The sequence below is a fragment of the Carcharhinus amblyrhynchos genome, chromosome 20, assembly GCF_965287045.1.
Source record: "Carcharhinus amblyrhynchos chromosome 20, sCarAmb.v2.hapA, whole genome shotgun sequence".
In the NCBI taxonomy this organism is placed as follows: domain Eukaryota; kingdom Metazoa; phylum Chordata; class Chondrichthyes; order Carcharhiniformes; family Carcharhinidae; genus Carcharhinus; species Carcharhinus amblyrhynchos.
This window is the reverse complement of record NC_137343.1, coordinates 25,513,270-25,536,822: the sequence shown is the minus strand read 5'-3', so window position 1 is coordinate 25,536,822 and position 23,553 is coordinate 25,513,270. Positions and strand designations below refer to the sequence as shown.

At 45.5% G+C, this 23,553-nt stretch overlaps 1 protein-coding gene across 3 annotated transcripts in view; it reads left to right on the top strand.

Moving 5' to 3' along the window:
- Window positions 1-19,222, top strand: part of cux2b (cut-like homeobox 2b) — a 332,051-nt gene extending 312,829 nt beyond the window's left edge. For all 3 annotated transcript variants that reach the window (XM_080208269.1, XM_080208267.1, XM_080208268.1), the window contains 2 exons: window positions 13,936-14,209; window positions 17,556-19,222. In XM_080208269.1, the coding sequence (XP_080064395.1) occupies window positions 13,936-14,209; window positions 17,556-18,429 (1,148 nt within the window). In that variant the 3' untranslated portion in view covers window positions 18,430-19,222. The remainder of the gene's footprint in view (window positions 1-13,935; window positions 14,210-17,555) is intronic.
- Window positions 19,223-23,553: the final 4,331 nt, after the last annotated feature.

The following is a 23,553-nucleotide window of genomic DNA, read 5'->3' as shown; positions in this document are numbered from 1 at the left end:
CTCCCTCGATTTCCTCTCTCTTTCTCGATTTCCTCTCTCTTTCTCTCTCGATTTCCTCTCTCTCTCTCGATTTCCTCTCTCTCTCTCGATTTCCTCTCTCTCTCTCGATTTCCTCTCTCTTTCTCTCTCGATTTCCTCTCTCTTTCTCTCTCGATTTCCTCTCTCTTTCTCTCTCGATTTCCTCTCTCTTTCTCCCTCGATTTCCTCTCTCTTTCTCTCTCGATTTCCTCTCTCTTTCTCTCTCGATTTCCTCTCTCTTTCTCTCTCGATTTCCTCTCTCTTTCTCTCTCGATTTCCTCTCTCTTTCTCTCTCGATTTCCTCTCTCTTTCTCTCTCGATTTCCTCTCTCTTTCTCTCTCGATTTCTTCTCTCTTTCTCTCTCGATTTTTTTTCTTCTCTTTCTCTCTCGATTTCTTCTCTCTTTCTCTCTCGATTTCTTCTCTCTTTCTCTCTCTCTCTCGATTTCCCCCTCTCTCTTTCTTTCTCTCTCTCTCTCTCTCGATTTCCCCTCTCTCTCTTTCTCTTTCTCTCTCTCTCTCTCGATTTCCCCTCTCTCTCTCTTTGTCTCGATTTCCTCTCCCTCGATTTCCTCTCCCTCGATTTCCTCTCCCTCGATTTCCTCTCCCTCGATTTCCTCTCCCTCGATTTCCTCTCTCTCATAAGAACATAAGAAATAGGAGCAGGAGTAGGCCATCTAGCCCTTCGAGCCTGCCCCGCCATTCAATAAGATCATGGCTGATCTGTCGCTGCTCAGTTCCACTTTCCCGCCCTCTCCCCATAACCCTTAATCCCCTCTCTTATCAAAAACCCATCAACCCGCGTCTTAAAAATATTTAGCGAGGCAGCCTCCACCACTTCAACGGGCAGAGAATTCCAGAGATTCACCACCCTTTGAGTGAAGAAGTTCCTCCTCAACTCCGTTCTCAACCGCCCCCCCTTTATCTTGAGGCTGTGCCCCCTAGTCCTACTGTCCTTTCTGAGCGGGAAGTCTCCACCTCTATCCTATCCATCCCATTCATCATCTTATACGTCTCAATGAGATCTCCCCTCATTCTTCTAAACTCTAACGAGTACAAGCCCAGTTTATTCAGCCTCTCCTCATAGCTCAACCCCCTCAACTCCGGTATCAGCCTAGTAAACCTCCTCTGCACTCCCTCCAAGGCCAAAATATCTTTGTGCAGGTGCGGCGCCCAAAACTGCACACAGTACTCCAGCTGCGGCCTCACCAATGCCCTGTACAGCTGCAGCAAGACCTCCCTACTTTTATATTCAATCCCCCTCGCTATGAAGGCCTCTTCTCGATTTCCTCCCTCCCTCGATTTCCTCCCTCCCTCGATTTCCTCCCTCCCTCGATTTCCTCCCTCCCTCGATTTCCTCCCTCCCTCGATTTCCTCCCTCCCTCGATTCCCTCTCCCTCGATTCCCTCTCCCTCGATTCCCTCTCCCTCGATTCCCTCTCCCTCGATTCCCTCTCCCTCGATTCCCTCTCCCTCGATTCCCTCTCCCTCGATTCCCTCTCTCTCTCTTTCTCTCTCTCTCTCTCTCTTGATTTCCCCTCTCTCTCTCTTTCTCTCTCTCTCTCTCTCTCTCTCGATTTCCCCTCACTCTCTTTTTCTCTCTCTCTCTCTCTCGATTTCCCCTCACTCCCTTTCTCTCTCTCTCGATTTCCCCTCACTCTCTCTCTCTCTCTCTCGATTTCCCCTCACTCTCTTTCTCTCTCTCTCGATTTCCCCTCTCTCTCTTTCTCTCTCTCTCTCTCTCTCTCTCTCGATTTCCCCTCTCTCTCTTTCTCTCTCTTTCTCTCTCTCTCTCGATTTCCCCTCTCTCTCTTTGTCTCTCTCTCTCTCTCTCGATTCCCTCTCTCTCTCTCTTTGTCTCGATTTCCTCTCTCTCTCGATTTCCACCCCCCCCCCCCCCCACCTCGATTCCCCTCTCTCTCTCTCTCGGTTATCCCCCCTCCCCACCTCTCGATTTCCCCTCTCCCTCGATTTCCCCTCTCCCTCGATTTCCCCTCTCCCTCGATTTCCCCTCTCCCTCGATTTCCCCTCTCCCTCGATTTCCCCCCCCCACCTCGATTCCCCTCTCACTCTCTCGGTTATCCCCCCTCCCCGCCCCCCACCTTCGATTTCCTCTTCCTCTCTCGTATTTTCCTCTCTCTCTCTCTCTCTCGTATTTTCCTCTCTCTCTCTCTCTCGTATTTTCCTCTCTCTCTCTCTCTCTCTCGTATTTTCCTCTCTCTCTCTCTCTCTCGTATTTTCCTCTCTCTCTCGTATTTTCCTCTCTCTCTCTCTCTCTCTCTCGTATTTTCCTCTCTCTCTCTCTCTCTCTCTCTCGTATTTTCCTCTCTCTCTCTCTCTCTCGTATTTTCCTCTCTCTCTCTCTCTCTCTCTCTCGTATTTTCCTCTCTCTCTCTCTCTCTCTCTCTCGTATTTTCCTCTCTCTCTCTCTCTCTCGTATTTTCCTCTCTCTCTCTCTCTCGTATTTTCCTCTCTCTCTCTCGTATTTTCCTCTTTCTCTCTCTCTCTCGTATTTTCCTCTTTCTCTCTCTCTCGTATTTTCCTGTCTCTCTCTTGGCCCGTGGATAACGAAGGAGGTGAAGGAAAGTGTTAAATTAAAAGCGGAGGCGTTTAGAGTAGCTAAGAGTAGTGGGCGAGAAGAGGATTGGGAGAGGTTTAAATGTCAACAAAGATTGATAAAGAAGGGTAGGAGAAACTATGAAGCTGGGCTAGCGCGTAGTATAAAAAAGGATAGCAAGAGTTTTTATAAATATATAAAGAGGAAGAGGCTGGCTAGGGTGAACGTTGGTCCCTTAGAGGATGAGAAAGGGGACCTAGTGGTAGGGGATGGGGAAATGGCTGAGGTCTTGAATAACTTTTTTGTTTCGGTCTTCACGGAGGAGGACGTGAATAATTTGCCGGATGTTAGAGATGGAAAGGTGGTAGGACTGGAGGGTCTCGATGACATTACTGTTACTAGAGAGGTGGTGCTCGACAGACTGGAGGGGCTGATTGTGGACAAGTCCCCAGGACCGGATGGAATGCATCCGAGGGTCCTGAAAGAAATGGCGGAGGTGATAGTGGATGCCTTGGTGGTTATTTTCCAGACGTCGCTGGATTCCGGGGAAGTGCCGGAAGATTGGAAAACGGCTAATGTTACGCCGTTGTTTAAGAAGGGTGCCAGGCAAAAGGCAGGGAATTATAGGCCGGTTAGTTTAACGTCTGTTGTAGGTAAAATGTTAGAATCCGTCATCAAGGAGGAAACAGCGAGGCATCTTGAGAGGAACTGCTTGATAGGGCAGACGCAGCACGGTTTCGTTAAAGGGAAGTCGTGTCTGACAAATTTACTGGAGTTCTATGAGGATGTGTCTAGGGCGGTGGATAGAGGAGAGCCGGTGGATGTGGTCTTTCTGGATTTTCAGAAGGCGTTTGACAAGGTACCGCACAAGAGGTTATTGCAGAAGGTCAGGGGGCATGGAGTTGGGGGTAGGGTGTTAGCGTGGATAGAGGACTGGTTGTCAAATAGGAGGCAGAGAGTGGGGGTCAATGGGTGCTATTCGGATTGGCGGATGGTGACTAGTGGAGTGCCCCAGGGGTCGGTGCTGGGGCCTCAGCTATTTACCATTTATATAGATGATCTGGAGGAGGGAACCGAGTGTAGGGTGTCGAAATTTGCTGATGACACCAAAATTGGTGGAAAGGCAAATTGTGCAGAGGGTGGTGAGAGTCTACAGAAGGATCTAGATAGGCTGGGCGAATGGGCCAGGAAATGGCAGATGGAATTTAATGTTGGCAAGTGTGAGGTGGTCCGCTTTGGTAGGAATAATGGTAGGAAGGATTATTACTTACGTGGAGAAAAACTGCAGCAGGCGACGGTGCAGAGGGACCTCGGGGTCCTTGTGCATGAGTCACAAAACCCAGCCTGCAGGTGCAGCAGGTGGTCAGGAAGGCGAATGGGATGCTGGCCTTCATAGCGAGGGGGATTGAATATAAAAGTAGGGAGGTCTTGCTGCGGCTGTATAGGGCATTGGTGAGGCCGCAGCTGGAGTACTGTGTGCAGTTTTGGGCGCCGTACTTACGCAAGGATATTTTGGCCTTGGAGGGAGTGCAGAGGAGGTTTACTAGGCTGATACCGGAGTTGAGGGGGTTGAGCTATGAGGAGAGGCTGAATAAATTAGGCTTGTACTCGTTAGAGTTTAGAAGAATGAGGGGAGATCTCATTGAGACGTATAAGATGATGAATGGGATGGATAGGATAGAGGTGGAGAGACTCTTCCCGCTCAGAAAGGATAGTAGGACTAGGGGGCACAGCCTCAAGATAAAGGGGGGGCAGTTTAGAACGGAGTTGAGGAGGAACTTCTTCACTCAAAGGGTGGTGAATCTCTGGAATTCTCTGCCCGTTGAAGTGGTGGAGGCTACCTCGCTAAATATTTTTAAGACGCGGGTTGATGGGTTTTTGATAAGAGAGGGGATTAAGGGTTATGGGGAGAGGGCGGGAATGTGGAACTGAGCCAAGACAGATCAGCCATGATCTTATTGAATGGCGGGACAGGCTCGAAGGGCTAGTTGGCCTACTCCTGCTCCTATTTCTTATGTTCTTATGTATTTTCCTCTCTCTCTCTCTCTCTCTCTCATATTTTCCTCTCTCTCTCTCTCATATTTTCCTCTCTCTCTCTCTCTCTCTCTCGTATTTTCCTCTCTCTCTCTCTCTCGTATTTTCCTCTCTCTCTCTCGTATTTTCCTCTCTCTCTCTCTCGTATTTTCCTCTCTCTCTCTCGTATTTTCCTCTCTCTCTCTCGTATTTTCCTCTCTCTCTCTCGTATTTTCCTCTCTCTCTCTCGTATTTTCCTCTCTCTCTCTCGTATTTTCCTCTCTCTCTCTCGTATTTTCTTCTCTCCCTCTCGTATTTTCTTCTCTCTCTCTCGTATTTTCCTCTCTCTCTCTCGTATTTTCCTCTCTCTCCCTCGTATTTTCCTCTCTCTCCCTCGTATTTTCCTCTCTCTCCCTCGTATTTTCCTCTCTCTCCCTCGTATTTTCCTCTCTCTCCCTCGTATTTTCCTCTCTCTCCCTCGTATTTTCCTCTCTCTCCCTTGTATTTTCCTCTCTCTCTCTCGTATTTTCTTCTCTCTCTCTCGTATTTTCTTCTCTCTCTCTCGTATTTTCTTCTCTCTCTCTCGTATTTTCTTCTCTCTCTCTCGTATTTTCTTCTCTCTCTCTCGTATTTTCTTCTCTCTCTCTCGTACTTTCTTCTCTCTCTCTCGTATTTTCTTCTCTCTCTCTCGTATTTTCCTCTCTCTCCCTCGTATTTTCCTCTCCCTCGTATTTTCCTCTCCCTCGTATTTTCCTCTCCCTCGTATTTTCCTCTCTCTCGTATTTTCCTCTCTCTCGTATTTTCCTCCCTCTCTCTCGTATTTTCCTCTCTCTCTCTCGTATTTTCCTCTCTCTCTCTCGTATTTTCCTCTCTCTCTCTCGTATTTTCCTCTCTCTCTCTCGTATTTTCTTCTCTCTCTCGCATTTTCCTCTCTCTCTCTCTCTCGTATTTTCCTCTCTCTCTCTCTCTCGTATTTTCCTGTCTCTCTCTCTCGTATTTTCCTGTCTCTCTCTCTCGTATTTTCCTCTTTCTCTCTCTCTCATATTTTCCTCTCTCTCTCTCTCGTATTTTCCTCTCTCTCGTATTTTCTTCTTTCTCTCTCTCTATTTTCCCCTCTCTCTCTCGTATTTTCTTCTCTCTCTCTCGTATTTTCTTCTCTCTCTCTCGTATTTTCCTCTCTCTCGTACTTTCTCCTCTCTCTCTCGTACTTTCTCCTCTCTCTCTCGTACTTTCTCCTCTCTCTCGTACTTTCTCCTCTCTCTCGTACTTTCTCCTCTCTCTCGTACTTTCTCCTCTCTCTCGTACTTTCTTCTCTCTCTCGTATTTTCCTCTCTCTCTCTCTCGTATTTTCCTCTCTCTCGTATTTTCTTCTTTCTCTCTCTCTATTTTCCCCTCTCTCTCTCGTATTTTCTTCTCTCTCTCTCGTATTTTCTTCTCTCTCTCTCGTATTTTCCTCTCTCTCGTACTTTCTCCTCTCTCTCTCGTACTTTCTCCTCTCTCTCTCGTACTTTCTCCTCTCTCTCGTACTTTCTCCTCTCTCTCGTACTTTCTCCTCTCTCTCGTACTTTCTCCTCTCTCTCGTACTTTCTCCTCTCTCTCGTACTTTCTTCTCTCTCTCGTATTTTCCTCTCTCTCTCTCTCGTATTTTCCCCTCTCTCTCTCGTATTTTCCTCTCTCTCTCTCTCTCGTATTTTTCTCTCTCTCTCTCTCTCTCTCGATTTCCCCCCTCTCTCTCTCTCTGTCTCGATTCCCCTCTGTCTCTCTCTCTCGGTTCCCCTCTCTCTCTCTCTCTCTCTCTCTCTCTCTCTCTCGGTTCCCCCCTCTCTCTCTCTCTCTCTGTCTCGATTCCCCTCTCTCTGTCTCTCTCTCTCTCGGTTCCCCCCCACCCCTCTCAATTTCCCCTGTCTCTCTCGTATTTTCCTCTCTCTCGATTTCCTCTCTTTCCTCTCTTGATTTCCTCCTCTCTCTGTCTCTCAATTTCCCCTCTCTTTCTCAATTAGCCCTCTCTCAAATTTCCTCTCTTTCTCAATTTCCCCCTTCTCTCGATTCTCCCTCTCTCGATTTCCCCCCCCGCCTCTCTCGATTTCCCCCCCCCGCCTCTCTCGATTCTCCCCCCCGCCTCTCTCGATTCTCCCCCCCGCCTCTCTCGATTCTCCCCCCCGCCTCTCTCGATTCTCCCCCCCGCCTCTCTCGATTCTCCCCCCCGCCTCTCTCGATTTCCCCCCCCCGCCTCTCTCGATTCTCCCCCCCGCCTCTCTCGATTCTCCCCCCCCGCCTCTCTCGATTCTCCCCCCCCGCCTCTCTCGATTCTCCCCCCCCGCCTCTCTCGATTCTCCCCCCCGCCTCTCTCGATTCTCCCCCCCGCCTCTCTCGATTCTCCCCCCCGCCTCTCTCGATTTCCCCCCCCCGCCTCTCTCGATTCTCCCCCCGCCTCTCTCGATTCTCCCCCCCGCCTCTCTCGATTCTCCCCCCCGCCTCTCTCGATTCTCCCCCCCGCCTCTCTCGATTTCTCCCCCCCGCCTCTCTCGATTCTCCCCCCCGCCTCTCTCGATTCTCGCCCCCGCCTCTCTCGATTCTCGCCCCCGCCTCTCTCGATTTCCCCCCCCGCCTCTCTCGATTTCCCCCCCCCGCCTCTCTCGATTTCCCCCCCCCGCCTCTCTCGATTCTCCCCCCCGCCTCTCTCGATTCTCCCCCCCCGCCTCTCTCGATTTCCCCCCCCGCCTCTCTCGATTTCCCCCCCCCGCCTCTCTCGATTCTCCCCCCCGCCTCTCTCGATTCTCCCCCCCCGCCTCTCTCGATTTCCCCCCCCGCCTCTCTCGATTTCCCCCCCCGCCTCTCTCGATTTCCCCCCCCGCCTCTCTCGATTTCCCCCCCCGCCTCTCTCGATTCTCCCCCCCGCCTCTCTCGATTCTCCCCCCCCGCCTCTCTCGATTCTCCCCCCCCACCTCTCTCGATTCTCTCCCCCGCCTCTCTCGATTCTCCCCCCCCACCTCTCTCGATTCTCTCCCCCCGCCTCTCTCGATTCTCCCCCCTTCTGTCTTGTCTCTTGCATTCACTAAAGCACTTTATTCGCTGTAAAGCACTCTGAGATGTCCTGAGGTCACAAAAGATGTTTTTTTTAACCATGGGCAGAGCAAACACATTGGGGTGACTGCCTGTTAGGATTCAAAAAGCAGCCTCAAAGTAGTATCGTCATTATAGGCTCTAATTTACATGGAGTAATGGTGATACCCCCTTGTACTTAGAATATGGCTGGCTGCCAATTTCAAGACTGGAAAGCTGAATGCTGTAAGAAGTCTCACACCAGGTTAAAGTCCAATAGCTTTATTTTGTAGTAAACATTTGGTAGTAAGTGTTTACTACCAAATAAACCTGTTGGACTTTAACCTGGTGTTGTGAAACTTCTTATTGTATTTACCCCACTCCAACACCGGCATCTCCACATCATGACCTGAATGTTGGCACAAACAGAGCATTAAGTTCTATGGCGCTAGCTTTATAATGAGGGGTGGAAAGTCAAACACTGTGTGTGTATTTCGATCTGCCTTTCACTTCACCTCTGACTTATTGGTGTTAGAAGTTAGAATCTTTGGGGCTAATTTTCAACCTACTGGAGTGCAAAATTCATTTCCATGGATAGGAGAATAGGGTGGCTTCTATAACAAGCACCTAACACAGCATACTGGTTTCTGTTCCAATGCTAAGTTGAAAATTAGCTGCTAATTCATGCAGATGTTTGTGGTTAGCAAGGGCCTTTTCTGTCAACAAAACAAAAGAAATCTGTCCCTTTTATCAAAAAAAATTCAATTATGTTACATTCTTCTCTTCCTTTCTCTTTCCTCTTTCTTGCTTCCCTCCTCAGTTGAATATACCTCCAAGGCTTTTTGCACAATTCGGAGAGAGGGGCCAAATTGCCCAATCTAAGGGTCATGTGCTCCCTATAAAATAACAGTAATTTTTTTGGCAAGGTATCCTTATCCTTGGCAAATGTTCATTACTGCTACTTATCAGGCTCCCCCACAGAGCAAATGTAATTTATTATAGATGTGGTTAATAGCTCAGAGAAGCAGATCTTATATCTCCATCTATACAGAAACCTTGCAAATCACTTGTCTTTGTGCATCACATCTGATGTTCAATTAAGGTCAAGTTTCATATTCTGTAAAATCGGAACTGAACAATTGGAAAACATACCAATCAGCAAACAATCTTGAATTCTCGCTAGCTTAAAGAAAATCTTTAGTACTGAAAACAATGTGTGTAACATCAACAAGTCCTTAGAAATTGTTATGGAAATTATTAAACTTACTCACAATTTCAGTGTCGGACAAGCCTCCTAATGATTGAGTTTCTCAGAGGCCTGAAGCTTGGGCCTTGATTTCGGAGGTTGCCAGACCCACGACTCTTAGTTGAAGATATGAAAATAAGACTTCTCCAGTTCCCAGCATAGTCACTGACATCTATAGTACATGGATGATTGAATTCAAGACTAGCTATTTATCAAATATGTCAGTAAAACTCTTAAAGCAAAAATATTTTACCCAAGGTTTTTGCATAAGTACATTAACTGCTGGGTATTTGACAAATAATGAAAGATACAAATAAGAAAAGAGTCAACCGAAAGTTTTCTAAGTTATTAGATTTTGGTTTAGGTTTGGAATTCCAGATCTTAGGCGAATGGGCAATAAAGAGCTTCTCTCCATATTTAATGAAGCTATTATTTGAAATGAATATGCCACAATTATAGCAGGTGCTTTGGTGTTTGTCATCTGTCAGCAGTGGGCAATAAAACCATTATAGGATATTGCAAGAAACATTAGTCCCAGGCACCCTCCAGAGGATTTGGAGTGCAATTGTTGATTGAGTTTTGTACACTGGGCTTTTTAAATCATTAAGTGGCGAAAACACAGTACGATAGAGTGATACTGGCAGCCCCGGACACTGGGTGTCTATGGTTCTGATGTGGATGTGCCGGCGTTGGACTGGGGTAAACGCAGTAAAAAGTCTGACAACACCAGGTTTTAGTCCAACTGATTTATTTGATAGCTTGTGCGTTTACTATCAAATAAATTGGTTGGACTAAAACCTGGTGTTGTCAGACTTTTTACTGTCTATGGTTCCCACAAGAGTATTATTTTTATACAGGTAAAACCCAGCAACGTAATATAAAGCTGTGGTTTGCAACCGTACCTATCTTGTGTCTCACACAGCATTAAACAAAAGCAACCCCTAGCTTCAGTTCCTTTATCACTCATAATTCAATGAAAATACCCATCACTTAGTATAATTTCAGATTGTTTAAAATGGGTTTCTTTGCTGTGATTTTGGCAAAAGAGGAATCCTGAAAAATAGAAAGAAAGACCTTTACTTATGATGCTTATCATGGCCGCTAGATGTCTCAAAGCACTTTGCAACCAGTGAAATTTTGGTGTGTAGTCGCTGTTGTAATGTTGGAAGCACAGCAGCCAATATGCACACAGCACAAACTGCAATGTGCTAATGACCAGGTCGTTTGTTATTTGTGATGTTAATTGAGAGGACACTGGGGAGAGCTCCCCTGGTCTTGTCAGAAATAGCATCATGACATCTTTCGCATCCAACCGAGCAGGCAGATAGGGCCCCGGTTTCATGCTTCACCTGAAAAACCGCGGGCGGAATTCTGCCAAAAAAATTCAAAGTGCCAAATTTGTGTGAAAACTGGAGTAATTGACACTTTTTTTTTCAGTAGGGAGTCCAGAGAAGAATTTCCCCCCTACTGCACTAAGTGGGCTATTGCACATGCGCCTATCTGTCAGTCCTGAGATCAGCGCATGCGGTGTGGCCCCGCACTTATGGCTTCTTGACCACTGGGCAGCCCCTGCAATGCTGGCTGTCCACCCCCCACCCCCGGCCCCACATCCATGGCCCGATTTGCTGCACCCCCCAACCATTCCCAGGCCCAGTCCTGTTCCTCCCCTCACCCCTAGCCAGCCATGATCTCCAACCCCCACCCCCCCCATGACAGTAACCCCCCTTCACTTGCAGTGCTGACCACCCGCCCCCCTCACCCAAGCAGGCTGACTGCCTCCCTGGTTGATTTCCCACCACCCACACCCCCAAGCCCACCCCAATTGCTGGCCTCCCTGCTTCCCCCACCGATCTCTGTGCAAAATGGCAGTGGGACCCCCCACCCTCACTGATTGATTGATTGGTCCCACAGCCCCATCCTCCGTCTGTCCACCCCCTTGGCCCTGCCAAGGTGCCCATGCCCAAGGGGGAGAATCCCCTGCCACCCAACCCTCTGGGGGATCCCAATTGCTCCCCCTTTTTACTCCAATGGGGTCAGGCCGCTACCTCCCTGAAAGTGGGGAGCTAGTATAATCCCCGCTGGGGTGAAACCCTCTGGATGGGTGGGAGACTTCAGTCCTGGGCCTGCTCATTGTATTTAAATTATACCTGAATGACCACGTAAGTTGTCTTTATGCCTCCCCCCATGATTTCTGGCGTGGTGCAGATGCTGCCGGAAATCCGGCACTGGGAGATACAAAGCAGGGTGAGAGCACTCATGTATATTGGCCAATCTCACGGCCCATTGCGCTAAAAAGTTAGTGCTGCAGTTTGGGAGAATTGCGGCTTGCTCCTTTGACAATGTAGCATTCTCTCAGTACTGAGGTGATGTACTCACTATTGGAGTGTTAGCCTTGATCATCATGCTCTAACCCTGGAGTGGGAGCTGAACCAAGAATCTTATGACTCAAGAGGGTGCTGCCAACTGAACCGTAGCTGGCACTCCTACATTGGTAAGTACGTGGGATTGAAATGTTCCAACCAGCTTGTTGGCCTAAGTTGAGGTAGTTGACGCCTATGGTTATGGCAAATGTTTTTTTCTGATATGAGCAACTTCCTCTGATAAGTGTGGACAATGTCAATGTCAAATTTATTTGTCTGCATTTATCCAGGGGAAAAAAGTAAATTCCTGTTAGGTTTCAAAAGCACTTGCCTCTGTCTGTAGAGGGCAGACAGCCTCTTGCTGGTTCGATCTGTTCCCCCGCCTCAAAAGCACCTTCCTTGCACCATTATAACATCTGATTCACCAGGAGCAACACTGGGGCACATTTTCCAGCAGTTGTGTGCATAAAATTCTTTGAATTGGTGATGCTTTTATAGAATGGAATCATAGAGTAGTTACTGTCCAGAAAGAGGCCATTCAGCCCATTGTGTCTGTCTGTACCAGCTCTCTATAAGAGTTACTCAGCTAGTCCCACTCCTCTGTCTTTTCCTCATAGTCCTGGAATTCAGGTAAGTATTCAATTGTCTTTTGAAAGCTGAAATTGAATCTATCTCTATCACATGCTCAAGCAGCGCATTCCAGATCCTCACTGCTTATAAAGGTTTATCCCGTGTCGCCTCTGGGTTTTTAAAAATTTTTTCACTCGTGGGACATGGGCATCGCTGGCTGGCTAGCATTTATTGTCCATCCCTAGTTGCCGAGGGCAGTTGAGTTTCAACCACATTGCTGTGGCTCTGGAGGCACATGTAGGCCAGACCAGATAAGGATGGCAGATTTCCTTCCCCAGAGGGCATTAGTCCTTTTAGATTTGCTAATCACCTTAAATTGGTTTGTTCCCCCAGTTCATTGGGAACAAGATGATGCTGTAATGGTAACACCTATTCTTCCTGACGCCGAATTGAGGTGTTGTTTCCCTCATGAAATGAAAATGCCTTCTCTTTCTTACCTTGCTGACCAGCAATCCCCACTGAAACCTCAGTACTGACCAAATCCTAACCTTCATGGTCTTGTCACTCAGTCTTCACTCTCATTCTGTGCCCCACTTTGCTCCTGACACCAGGGTTTAAGATCCCCCGTTCTGTCTGGTGCTACTTGCCAATCTCCTTGGCCACTCCCAGTTACATACTAATTACCTTGTACCCTAACCACGAGAGAGATGGGAAGTAGGATTGAGGTGAGAGACAGATCAGGAAGATGTATCTGGTATTGTGAGAAAGACAAAGAGATATTGCAAGTAAAGTCATTCTGAGGAAGATGGGAGAGTGAGGGCATGTGGAGAGAAATGGGATGAGATCAGAAGGGTAAGAGTGAGCAGAGAGAGAATAGAATCATAGAATCTCTACAGTGCAGAAGGTGGCCATTTGGCCCATCAAATCTGTACGGACTACAATCCTACCCGGGCTCTATTCCTGTAACCCTATGCAGAGGAATGGGAAAAGCCTCACGAATAATTACGGATCGCAAGCCACATAAACTCACTGCATTTTTCAGCAACATTTTCAGATCCAGAGAACTCTAGATTCCATCTTTCTCTGCCATCACTCACCTCTCCAGTCCAGCTGCCCCCACTCGACCACAATGTGGGTAAAAAAGTTTCTCCTCGCAGGTTCAAGGTGAGGGGCAGGAGGTTTAACCTCCTGCCCCTCACCTTGAACCTATGTCCCCTCATGACTGACCCATCAACTTTCCGTGTTTGCGTGGGTTTCCTCCGTCGCTCCCGATTTTCTCCCACAGTCCAGAGATATGTGGGTTAGGTGGGCTGGCCATGGTAAATTGTCTCTTAGTGTCAGGGGGACTAGCAGGATAAATATGTGGGGTTAGGGGGATAGGGCCTCAGTGGGATTGTTGTCAGTGCAATCTTGATGGGCCAAATGGCCTCCCTCTGCACTGTAGGGATTCCATGCAAAAAGATTTTACATATTGCATCCATGCAGATCAGTGGCCAAGCCAATAAAATGTACACCGCCTGGCCTACCTCCACCATATTATAAAGCGGAGTGACCTAGAATGATGGCTGCACCCAAGAGGTTTAGCCTGAGGACCCTGTGATTATTGAGTGAGCTGTGGGCATTTACTGGAGACCCACAGGCAGACTGATGGCCAATCACTATTGGATTTTAGGTTGCAACATGACAGTTGATGGTATGGTGGAGATACAGCTCCAGGGACCCTGGTTCGATTACCGGCTTGGGTCACTATCTGTGTGGCGTTTACACATTCTCCCCATGTCTGCATGGATTTCCTCTGGGTACTCTGGTTTCCTTCCACAGTCCAAAGATGTGCAGGTTAGGTGGATTGGCTATGATAAATTGCTCCTTTAGTGTAAGGGAGGATTAGCAGGATAAATACGTGGGATTACAGGAAAAGAGCCTGGGTGGGATTGTTGTTCATACAAGCTTGATGGGCCAAATGGTCTCCTGCACTGTAGTGCTTCTATGATCAGCAAAGGGAGGTTGGGGGAGCTGATCGGGGGAGGGGACAGTCACAGTGGAGAATGATCAGGAGGGGGTAGGAAGTGAATGCTGGGGAGGGTGGGATAATAATTGGACTCATTCTTGTTCTTTGTTGACTTTTCCTCAGCATATCTAAAGCGCAGATATGGATTAATAAACGGTGGATCTGACAGCGATTCTCCCAGCACCCAGTCAGAATCAGCCAGTCCCGGCATACAGCACCAAGTGTTCCACCATTACCAGGTTAAAAAGCCCAGGGTGGTGCTTGCTCCTGAGGAGAAAGAGGCCCTGAAGAAAGCCTATCAGTTAGAGCCATATCCTTCCCAGCAAACCATTGAGGCCCTGGCCTCTCAACTGAACCGCAAGACAAACACAGTCATCAACTGGTTCCATAACTACAGGTTAGTACGGTGACATCAACAAGTTTTTGAACAAGTTTGCATAGTCGGTTTGTATACTTTTGACAAGCTTTGCAAATTATAACTAAGCTTCCTCTGATTTCTGTTTTGTTTATCTGCTGAAACGTTTAATTTGGCTTGAGATCCCAGTGCTATTTTTTTTAAATACTGCCCTTGTGTGTATGTACAATAAATATCACCTGTTGCTCTTGGGGCATGTTCTCATACTGTGTTGCGTACCTGCTTGTAATAATAATCAAAGTGAACTTTGAATTATGGATCAAGTATTCCCAAAAAGAAAATACAAATGAAGAAATGTGGCCCTGAAGTGAACCGTTGATCTCCTCGGGGTGGGATGCTGGGCATGCAATCCTACACAATGTAAGAAAAGAGTTTTTAAAGAACAAACATTAAATTCTCTTGAATGTTCTGCCTTACACGAGGTAGAACGCTATTACTCCTGAAGATAAATATCCTTTTTAAAATTGAGAGACCAAGGTAGAGACTCAAGAACTGATTGAAAAGATGATGTGGAGATATCAGCATTGGACTGGGGTGGACACAGTAAGACGTCTCACAACACCAGGTTAAAGTCTAACAGGTTTATTTGGAATCACCAGCTTTCAGAGCACTGCTCCTTTCTCCGATGAGTGCCTGATGAAGGAGCAGTGCTCCGAAAACTGGTGATTCCAAACAGACCTGTTGGACTTTAACCTGGTGTTGTGAGACTTCTTACTGATTGAAAAGAGGAAAGGTAACCTGGGACAGATATGGCCCAGATTTTGCAGACAGCAGACATGGAATAGCAATCACTGTCCTCCTCACTTACAACTGCCCAGAGCACTGACTTGTACTTACCTGTTTCAAACTGGAATCCACGGAAGAAGCTCTTCAACCAGTCCCACTGAGAAATCCTCTTTGAGGCAAAGTTGGCAGTCGGCGAACTTTTTAAATGATAATTATTGATGGACAACCTCTCTATCATTCCCTTATCTCCTTTGATTGGAATCTCCAATTCCAATCTCTTTTTCTGTTTTTTTTTTCATTTATTCGTGGGATGTGGGTGCCACTGGTTGGGCCAGCATTTGTTCCTCATCCCTTATTGCCCTCGAGTTGAGTGGCCTGCTAAACAATTTCACAGGGCAGTTAAAATTGAGGAGCACATTGCTGTGGATCTGAAGTCAGATATAGGCCAGACTGGGTAAGACTGGCAGATTTTCATCCCAAAAGGACATCAGTGAACCAGACATCCATGAAAATTAATGGACAGAAAATTGTGAGCAGCGCTTTCCTTGTTTCCCAAAATGCATAAAAAAACCTTGCTGGTATGCCAAACCTCTAGAACATTCACCTCTGTATGTTAATACACCTCATAACATGCCTTGTTCTGGAGACATGGATATTCCTATATGATGTAGGATAAGTAACTTGCAATAGTGCGCAAACGGCATCAGTGTTACTATTACCTTTGAAGTTTGTGCCATATTCTGATCTTCAGGTGACAGTGTGATGAAAATTTAAATGAGCTTTCATTGGAAGCTTTTGCAGAATAAATTTGAATGTTAACAAGTCTCTAAAATTCTCTGGTTGTGTACTTGAAGACCAATGTATAAGGAGTCTCTAATTTTGAACGGTCAGTCATTTTTAATGCGTTTGGTCTGGCCAAATGTTAACAGTTTATGTTCAGTGAGATTCTTCAAATGTGTTTGCAATTGGGTCTTCGACTGAAACAGTCACCAAATTCTGATGGGGATTGCAGAATAGCGCAAAAAATATATATGTTTGATAATCCAATTCAGTTGCATGTTTTCCAGTCAAGTCCCATCTGCTAACCGTCCAACAAGTAAGTGAGGCTTGATTCTCAAAGAGTGCAGCGTTGGGACCTGGTGCAGGCTGGATTTCAGATTCTCATTTCCAGAGATCACCTCAGGATCCTGATGCCTCAAGGACACGAATGCTGACAGTGTGGAATGCTGGGAAATGTTGGTGCACCTCTCCAAATAAAAGCCCCTTTGACATCCTGAAAGGCTCCGTCAGTCCTGCGGTGCAATTTTTGATCTTTTTTCAGACATATTCAGACGGTCTTGTCCACACTAACACAATACCATCGGCTTTGTTGTGGGGCACGAGTAAATTTCTTTGTAGTTGATATTTATTCAGACGCTTTGGGCCAGTAAGAACTGGCACAAGAGCTGCTCCTTACCTTGTCTTCCATGGCCACTTTCCACCATGTTTGACCTTCTGGCCAAATGGTGAACTGCCTGCTTTAATCAGCAAGGTAGCTGCAGCCCACAACCTGACTGCTGTCCGCCCTCACCACCAGTGTTGAGCAGGCAGCTCCTACCTCTCCGGAGGTGCTCAGTGCCACTAATTGAGCACAGAGTTCACCCCCTGACTATCATGGAATTGAAAGTCTAATGATGACCATGAAACCATTGTCGATTTTTGTAAAAAATCTGTCTGCTTCACTAGTGTCCTTTAGGGAAGAAAATCTGCCGTCCTTACCTAGTCTGGCATACATGTGACTTCAGACCCACAGCAATGTCGTTAACTCTCTTAAAAAGCCCTCTGAAGGGACCCACTGAGTTGGAGGACAATTATGGATGGGCGATAAATGCTGGGGCAGCCAGTGATATCCATACATCCCCATGAATGAATAGAAGGATATGACACTGGTTATTAATGCGCAATAGAGAGCAATCCATATTAACAAAAGAACACTGATTCCCCATTTGCAGTGTTCAAAAAGCCATCAAAACAGATGGGCGGTCCTCCGCCCACTTTCTGCATATAGATTTTGGTCAGTCCTCCTTTGTTCCTGGCAGGCTTTGGAGGCAGGATATCTGGTGGGCCGATTTATTCTTGTGTTTTGCAGAGATCAGAAAATGGCAGGCGTGAAGTCCATCAGGGATCAGCCTAGACATGGTCTCAGGCTGCTAGGAACTTGGCCAGTTTGCAGTTCAGGTGACTTCCGCAGCCATTTTAAAAGGGGTGTCTTTGCATTTCCAGCTGTTTCTTTAAAAAAAACAATCCAAGGCATTACACCAGCTGATGAAGCTAGCAATTAATATTGCACACAACACATTGTCATGACAGTATTTCACTGTCTAATAACAGTTGAGGAAGCAGGTACTGAAGAATAAATTGGACCCAATGATGTTTTACTGAATGATATTGAGTCAATGATTCTAAAGTGGTTGAGACATCTAGTACATTTAATACTAGAAAAATACAACCTCGTCAGATTGATTTTATTCCCCTCAGTTTTGATCTTCAGGTTGCCTCAGTAGTTTATTTAATGAACCTATAAGTAATGTTGCCTGATTCACTGAAATTTTCACTCATGCAGGTCACGTGTTCGAAGAGAAACGCTTGTCGAAGACCTCCAGGAGAATGACACGGACCAGGAGCCAGCCAGTTATCGAGGGTACACAACCCACAGTCATTCTCTCAGTGCTGGGCGATCGCAGAGCTCTGACTCTGAGCCAGAAGATAAGAAAGCCATTTTTACCGAACTAAAGGGCAAGCGGCCCACTCTATTGGCAGCACGTGGGGAGGTGAACAGGGAGATTAAACAGGAATTCAGTGATCACTGCGAAGAAGAGGATTATGACCATTGCGAAAGCTGTTGTGGTCAAAATGACCTAGAAAGTGCTGCGTCGTCCGTACACTTCCCTGGCACTGTTAAACGAGAGAGAGAAGGGACAGGCTGCAATCATGAGGCCCATCCGCTAAAGACTACCACCGTGCTGCATATCCAGAACCCCCAGTGTTTGATCATTGGTTCATCTAATTATGACAAATGTCACACTAACTCCTCGGACCTCATGCCTCCGGACATTTCGCCAAAGCCTAATGAGAATGTTTCTATGCCAAAAGAAACAGAAACCAATGGCCTAACCCCGAACAGTTTCAGAGCAGTCTCAGACCCTGCATGTAGTAACCTAGAGGTGACTCTGAACTCTCCTTCTGCCGCCTCGTCTCCAGGTATCATGCCAGTTTCTCCAGCCCCATCCTCTTCTGCTCCTATCTCTCCGTCAGTGCCTGCCATTTCAAAGGGGCAGTATTCGATTCCTGGCACTGAGGTAGTCGCTTTCCAGTCAGACACAAAGCTAAATAAGAGCATCCAGAGACGGAACGCAAAGATGGCCAATCTGAACAACATAATCCATCGGCTCGAGCGGGCAGCCAATCGGGAAGAACCTACAGACTGGGAATTCTGATCAGACATTTTATTATGAGCTGTGACTTTATTCATTATAAAAATGATAGGATGCAACACTGAACTCTTCAAGAGTAGGAAGAATTTTAAATGTTTAATTTAACTTGAGACTCAGCAAAGCCTAAAACTGCAGTAATTTTTGCAGGTGACAGTTGAGTTTTATGAATTTACTCTTCAATTAATCTTCCAGAATCACATTTAGCATCTGAGGAAAAAAAATATTGACCACTATTTTAAACAAAAAAAACAAACAACTTTTAGAAAAAAATATTTATTTGTACAAGTCTTATATTAAGGACTGGATGAACACGCTTTACTGTAGCAATTTTCCTACTTGCCATTAGCTACAGAATGAAAATAACAAACGTTAATTTTGTGCCACTAAATGCACACTTGAAGTCCTGTAGTTTGCCACAGGAAGAGATTAAAGACTATAGTCTAAAGCCATTAAACAGCACTATGATCCAGAAGGCTGACCAAATTTGCTAGCTTATGGATAGAAATTGTTTTTTCTTAATTTTTGTCTTCAAGACAACTAATTCATATTACTAGAAGTGGACTCTGATATAGTCAAGAAGACTCTAAAAAAAAAATAGGAACCTCAACACCATGAACTATGTACTTAGTTATTGGTCATGTGTTTTCAAACATTTGTAACACAGGGTGTTATGTGCAATTGTATATTGTTGTAGAAACTTCTGCAATAGCCTTTCTTGAACAAGATGTAGCATGGTACGTGATTAATTCTTCACCCCCCTCTCCTCCCCATTAGTCACTCACCCCCCCCCCCCCCCCCACCCCGCCCCCCGTGGTGTTCTGAAGAATACCAAAAGCCGAATGAGCAGAACCTTGCCTGACAAAAACAAATAATTTTGGAGTTTACGTTTTATTTTCTTTTTCTAACCAGCTACGGAACTATCGGGGGGAAAAAAATGTAAAAGAGGCAGCTGATAAAATCTCTGCTTTTGAAGAAGAAATTCTGCTTCCTGAGTTGCCATATCGGGTGTTCAGCACTGTACTGTGCGTGAGCAACTTCCATTACCACGCAGCGCGCCTGATCTCTTCAAATCAGTCTTGATTTTTGTCCACGTTTTGAAGTTCTTTTCTTTTCCGCCCTTTAAGATGTAGTTGATAGGATGGCATTGGTGTAATCTTATCTCATTACAGAAGGTTGATGTGGCTTTTGACTCTTCAGGATTCCCTGTAGCACTTGATTTTTTTTGTCTTGTACCAAATTTAAATCCTGTTGTGCTCAAGGCTACGGAAATGCACTTGATCATATTCAGCTGACCCTTTTTATCCTTGTGTTCATCTTACCTTTTGTATTTGTAAAAAGAAAACATGAAGGCTGATCTTTGTCTTGCCTTTGTAGTCTTTCTCTGCACTTGGCCACTAAATACAGTATATTTCTGTTTGCATTGTGTAAGAGTTATGACCTGCGGCTTGATTATTCTCTGGTGCCATCTTCCAAAATATGGTATTACTTGTCACTGTATTTCGGATCAGCTTTTATTCATAATGTTACAGGTCTGCAATAGTCCCAAATGGTAAGACAACTGAGGAGGCATTCAAGAAGAAGAACTGCGTCACAGTTGGTGGGATTTTTCGGCTGTACTAACCCCGAAACAGGAAAATCCTGCCTGAGGATAACAGACCGCTCCATGTTCTGCCCCTCGCCCGCCCTGATTCCCGGGCGGGCGGAATGGGAAGATTTGCCCCCATTGCTTTCGTGACATTGCTGAAAGCAACTTAAATTCAAACAAATACGAACAGAGTGTTTTCTTTAAAAAGCAGATAGACAAAAGGAATGAGGGAACAAAAGTGTCAGAGCAATTAAAATTAGGCACACAGTGAAAAATGCAATCAAATGATTGACTTCATCATTTAGATTTAGCACCCTTTTATGGCTGCCACGCTAGTCTATTTGATCTGATTCGAAAGGATACAGTTTGTTTCATGTATTATGCATGCAGATATACCCTGCAGATCAATCTGAAAATGGCAACTGTATTAAACCAATTGTCATAAAAATTCTGTGCAACTGTTGCTGAATTAAAGATGTGCAGTTTTTAATGTGACAGTTGAGTCAATACAGTCAACATTTAACAATCAATCTATGAGACACATTCAGCAAGACAGTATATCTGAACAGAATATTGTTTGAGGCAAGAATGTATGAACATCCAGGCAAATTTCACTCTTCAAATCCAAGCCTTGAAGTTGTTTAATGCTGGAAATCAATTTCTCTTTTCAGATTCTCAATTTGGAGTTGTGCCTGTACACTATTCAGCTGGAAAGATGAGATTTCAATTAAATCTATCTCTGTCGTAGTCTGTAATTCATTTGTATTTCACCTGTTAGCAAGACACAGGTGTTCTTCCAACTCGACAAAAGTCACGGAGTTCCAAATGCTTCCAATCTTGAGACTATTATTACCATCCAGCGATTGGTAAGTAGGATAAGGCCATCTCAGCAAATTATGCTTTGAGCTGTAGAGATATGCCTGGATTGTGCAGGAACTGGCAAACAAATGGCACTAACCATTCATTACACGTGCTTTTGTGTGGCAATCTACTTCAATGGTATGGCTCTGTACTCTTCAACCAATCAGATTTCACCCATCTAAACCAGGAAGTGTAAATGAGTAAGTTTAATTCACTGTAACATCACCTACAGGAAGCAAACAATAGGGAAAGATATTATAATAACTCCAGAAGTCCACTGTCAAGGAACAGTGCTTTTAATGCTCGAAACAAAATAAACAGAAACCACAAGCCTGTGGTGGACACAACACGTCCCAACTGGGACTAAAAGGTAATGGACCCACTCAGGGTCCTGCTTTATTCAGGCCTCGATATACAAGTTCCGCCTTGTTGGCTAATTACCAATCTCCAGGGAGCTCGTATCAGCAAGCCCTACAGGGAAGTAAATTAGTGATTTCCACATGCAAGTGATGGTGGTTATCACAGATGTGATTTGGGGAGTGTTGAAAGAGGCAGGAAGAAAAAACAAAATAAGTATTGTTTTTAAATATCCAAGCAGTTACAATGTGAAGGAATGAGATTCCACACTTGTGGAAGTGTTCAGTGTCAGAGAGGTTGTTTTGGAAGGAATGAAATCTTATCATGGTTAAAAATTCACAAACCTGATCAAGTGTGTCTCAGTTTCTCCTGGTGTACTTAGTGGATGTCCTGTGGGTAAGTGCTGCAACTTTACACTGTGTGTGTGTGTGTGTGTGTGTGTGTGTGTGTGTGTGTGTGTGTGTGTGTGTGTGTGTGTGTGTGTGTGTGTGTGTGTGTGAGATTTAATATCAAACCTCAGTGCAGCAAAATGTTCGGAGGAGAAGAATAAGTCCAACAGTAACTTTCCTGATTTCTGTGTTTGATTATGAGATGCTGGAAACTGCAGTTTAATTTACTTCCATAATAAGAGTGACTGGTAATCAGCTCAATCTTATTCTAAGCACAGTTTTGGGACCTGTAAGTTTAATTGAATATTTAGTTGGTTGTTTATTTGGTTACTTGTTTTTCCTCTTCTAATTCATTAATTTTAACTGAACAGTACAGAGTATTTAAACTCTGGGTTATTGGTATTGTTTTTGCTGTGAATGGCAGTGTGCAATCCACTTATTAAAAGCATGAGATCATCGCTTTAAAAAATGCAAAATTCATGCACTTAATTTTATTAGGGGACAGTAGTCTGAGATTTGCTCCAAAACAATGTGTTTCAATGTACTGAATACAAACTCCTGACTGTAATTGCCCATAAAGTTGCTAATCTCAGTTTTACCACGAGGAACACAAGTGGCGAATTCATCCAGCAAGCAAAAGGAGAGGGTCTGGGGCAGTCTACAGGAAGATGGAAATAGCACTCAAATTGGGGCTGGATAAAAAAAAGAATCAAAGATTCTAAATTACTTTTAACACAACATAAAGTATGTTGTAAGTTTATTTATTAGTCACAAGTAGGCTTACATTAACACTACAATGAAGTTATTTTGAAAATCCCCTAGTTGCCACACTCCGACCATTCGGTTATATTGAGGGAGAATTTAGCATGGTCAATCCACCTAACCCGCACATCTTTGGACTGTGGGAGGAAACCAGAGCACCTGGAGGAAATCCACGCAAACATAGGGAGAACGTGCAGACTCCCCACAGACAGTGACCCAAGCTGGGAATCAAACCCAGGTCCCTGGCGCTGTGAGGCAGCAATGCTAACCACTGTGCCACTATGCCACATGGTGGCGCAGTAGGGAGGGCAGCATGGTGGCCCAGTGGTTAACAGTCGGTGCTCCAATAGGCACGGTGGCACAACAGTTAGCACTGCTACCTCACAACGCCAGGTACCCAGGTTTGATTCCTCGCTTGGTCACTGTCTGTGTGGAGTCTGCATGTTCTGTCTGTATCTGTGTGGGTTTCCTTCGGGTTCTCAGGTTTCCTCCCACAGTTCAAAAGATGTGTTGGTTAGATGCATTGGACATGCTAAACCCTCCCTCAGCGTGCCCTAACAGGTGCCAGAGTGTGATGACTAGGGGATTTTCACAGTAACTTCATTGCAGTGTTAATGTAAGCCTACTCATGACACTAATAAAAAAAACTTTTAAACTTAAAACATGTTGAATCATTCAGGGCGAACCATTTAACCCATCACACTATACCAGCTCTTTGAAAGAGCTCTCCATTTAGTCCAACTCCTTCATTATTTCCCCATAGAGCTACAATCCTGCTATCCTTTTGAAACCCATTACTGATTTGATTATTAGCACATGTATTAGTATATAGTGAAAAGTATTGTTTCTTACGTGATACAAAGCATACCGTACATAGAGAAGGAAAGACTGCAGAATGTCGCGTTACAGTCTTAGCTAGGGTGTACAGAAAGATCAGCTTAATACAAGGTAGGTCCATTCAAAAGTCTGATGGCAGCAGGGAAGAAGCAGTTCTTGAGTCAGTTGGTACATGTCCTCAGACTTTTGTCTCTTTTTCCTGACAGGAGAAGGTAGGAGAGAGTATGTCCAGGGTGTTTGAGGTCCTTGAATATGCTGGCTGCTTTTCTTATGCAGCTGGAAGTGTAGACAGTCAGTGGATGGGAGGCAGATTTGTGTGATGGACTGGGCTTTGTT